General features: G+C 47.6%; 1 protein-coding gene across 1 annotated transcript in view; it reads right to left on the bottom strand.

Annotated features, from left to right (window-relative positions):
* Window positions 1-344: 344 nt before the first annotated feature.
* LOC106001844 (H-2 class II histocompatibility antigen, E-S beta chain-like) overlaps window positions 345-3047 on the bottom strand; it is a gene marked incomplete at its 5' end in the record, with an annotated part of 29735 nt that continues 27032 nt past the window's right edge. Inside the window, one exon of the mRNA XM_013036806.1 lies at window positions 345-661. Coding sequence (XP_012892260.1) covers window positions 372-661 — 290 coding nt within the window. The remainder of the gene's footprint in view (window positions 662-3047) is intronic.

Below are 3047 nucleotides of genomic sequence, written 5' to 3'. Positions count from 1 at the left end.
CAGGAAGGACCCTGCATTGCTACTCTTCTCAGATCACAGTGAACAACCCAGACAGTAGCACCCACACATAAGCTCAGCCCTAGGCTGAGGCTGGGCCAGGACTGAGGAGGTAACTAGGACCTGTGGGGTCACAGGGCTTTCAGAACAGTGTCTTGATTGACACACTCATGTCCCCATGGCTCATGGGTGTTTCTAGAAACATCTCAGCCTCCCTGTCCCCAGTGACCTATGCTGAGGGGAGAGCATGGAATGGATGAGAATCCAGTGCGGGGAGAGAATGCTGAAGCTGTGCTGTAGGGAGAGGAGCCCTGCACTCCGCAGGCAGCCAGGTCTGCATCTGGCCTGAGGACTTTATACAGTCACCAACATGCTCACTCACTCCACTCCACGGTGACAGGACCGTCCAGGCTGGGGTGCTCCACGTGGCAGGTGTAGACGTCCCCCTGTTGGGGGGTCATCTCCAGCATCACCATGATCTGGAAGGTCCAGTCTCCATTGTAGACCTGGCCTGTGGACACCACCCCAGCCTTCTCCTCGTGGCCATTGCGGAGCCATCTGACTTCAATGTTGCCTGGGTAGAATCCATGCACAGCGCACACCAGGAGGTTGTGGTGCTGCAGGGGTTCAGTCTTTGTGGGGTACACGGTCACCATAGGTTTAACTGGGGAAGAAAAGGCAGAATAAGTCAGAAGACAGCAGAATCTTCTTTGGTTTGCTGCCTTCCTGTGTTTGTCCAACATTCCCAGGTTCCAGTCCCGGCTGGTGATACAAGTTCTAACTGGTAGCAGCATGGAAAAGCAGGCTACAGGACTTGCAGAGGGCAGGATAAATGGATAAAACTTGCCTGACAATGAAATGGAGACACAAAAGAATGAGGGATAAGAAAACAACGAATGAAGGATTAAAGATGGGGCTCTTCATCTTTGGCTCCATGACCTTACAGGAACCAGAAAGCAGAGTCATAACCATGTGTCTGTCTCAGCGACTCCAATTCTCTGGATTTAAGCCAAGGCCAGGCTGTGTGAGAAGGAAGGTGGTTGGATGGGCTTATGCTCTGTCTTCCTGTGGCATGTCCATGACACAGGCTCTCTTTCTCTCCTTCTCTTTTCTCTACTGATAATTCTTCCCCTCACCTTCACCATGTGCACACCTTGCCTGTCCTCTCTGGCCCAGCATAAGTATTGAGGTCCCCTTAGCTGCCCTGAATTTCTGGTAACATATTTGTTGCAGAGGTCAGGTAGCCAGAGATTAAATATGTCTTTTTCTTGTTTGGATTCACCGATAATTTCAAAATAATCAGCTGAAAGGAATGGAGGAAATCCCCTTTTTCAATCAGTGGTGGGATGCTGTGCCACTGGCCTATTATCCCAGCTAGGAGACTGGGTGCAATGGTGGGAGCCTGTCATCCCCGTGAAAGGAGGTGACTCCTGCAGAAGTGAGGTGAGATGGAGACACAAGGAGCCCCGCGAAAATGTTGTTTCAAATAACTCTCATGAGCAGAGTCAGACGTTAACACCAGAGGAGGAAAAAGCAGTTCAACTTCCCGACCACTATACCTTCTGTTAGGTGCTGAGTTCAAGAGTGAGACCTGAGACATGCTATCTGAATCTGCCCTTCCTATGAAGGTGCAAAACCCTGCCAGCTCCATCAGTGGGTAGAGGTGAACAGTGGGAGAAAATCTGGGAAAAAGAGGCCCTGCCTAAAACTCAACGATTTCCCCAAGGTTTATATAGGCTCCAAACCTTCTCCATGTTTTAGAACATGAGCAGCACTCGTCTTGGCTGTACTGAACCATGGTGTAATGCTCAGGAGTTGAGGAGCTCCACAATCACGTGCAACCCAACAGGAAGAATGAAGGCCACTGCCATCTTGATTCTTGAACACCCTTCCCTATGTGGGAACCATGAATTGTGGATCTCTCATTTTCCATTTCTGTTTGCTTTGCCCTTCTTTTTTCAAAAAAATTTCTTTGTTGAGATTAAGTGATTATATGAATTTCACAATATTGTGGAATAGTGATACTTAGGTAAAGTAACAAACACGTTTTAACCTTTGTTTTGTTTTGTCGGTCGTGGGGTTTGAACTCTGAGCCTGGCACTATCCCCCAGCTATTCAGCTCAAGGCTACTGCTCTACCACTTGAGCCACAGTGCCACTTGTGGTTTTCTCCTGGTTTATTGGAGATAAGAGTCTCACAGACTCCTTCCCAGGCTGGCTTTGAACCATGATCCTCAGATCTCAGCCTCCTGAGTAGCTAGCATTACAAACATGAATCATTGGCACCAAGCCACAGTTTAACCTTCACAAGGTAAATTGTCATTATCATGGTCCATAACACTTGTGAACTCTACACATTTTGACAATACAACTATTTCTTCCAAATCAGGAGACATGCACATTTCTTTCCTTTGCTTAGTATGAGCCATTCCCTCTTTCTCATTCCCCCCTCCCTTCGCTGCACTTGAGTTGCTTAGTTCACGTTCATCCATGTCCAGCGCAGCTGATGGGCCTCTGCTCTATGTCACCCCCTGTTTCCCTCTGAGTCTGTGCCTCCTCCTGGCTTCCCTCAGATGTGCACATGTGTATTCCATAGGTGGGGCCAAGAACATGGAGTCGTCTAAAAACAATGCCACAAAATAAGAAGAGGTCCTTTGTTGCTTGAGTACTGTTTACTTTGCCATTTCTTGTCTCGTTTTGAATTTAACATCCACATATCAGGGAGACCATGTGCCTTTGTCTCTCTGAGCTGGGCTTACCTCACTCATCATGATTTGTTCTAGTTCCATCCATTTCCCTGCGAAGGCCACTATTTTGTTCTTTTTAATGACTGCGTAATATTCCATTGAATACAGGTACCACAATTTATGGAAGCATTCATCTGTCATGGGGCATCTGGGTTGTTTCTGTATCTTGGGTACTGTGAGCAGTTGCTTAGCCCTTCTTATATTATGAACAGTCCTTGCTGAAACTTTCCCCTTGTGGGACTGTTTTTGTGAAAGGCTCCTGAAGTGCCTTTCATGAGTGGATGTCAAGGACCTGTGGATTTTC

The sequence above is a fragment of the Dipodomys ordii genome, unplaced genomic scaffold (assembly GCF_000151885.1).
Source record: "Dipodomys ordii isolate 6190 unplaced genomic scaffold, Dord_2.0 Scaffold483, whole genome shotgun sequence".
Classification (NCBI taxonomy): Eukaryota; Metazoa; Chordata; class Mammalia; order Rodentia; family Heteromyidae; genus Dipodomys; species Dipodomys ordii.
The sequence above is the reverse complement of the archived record's forward strand: the minus strand, read 5'-3'. Positions and strand labels throughout refer to the sequence as shown.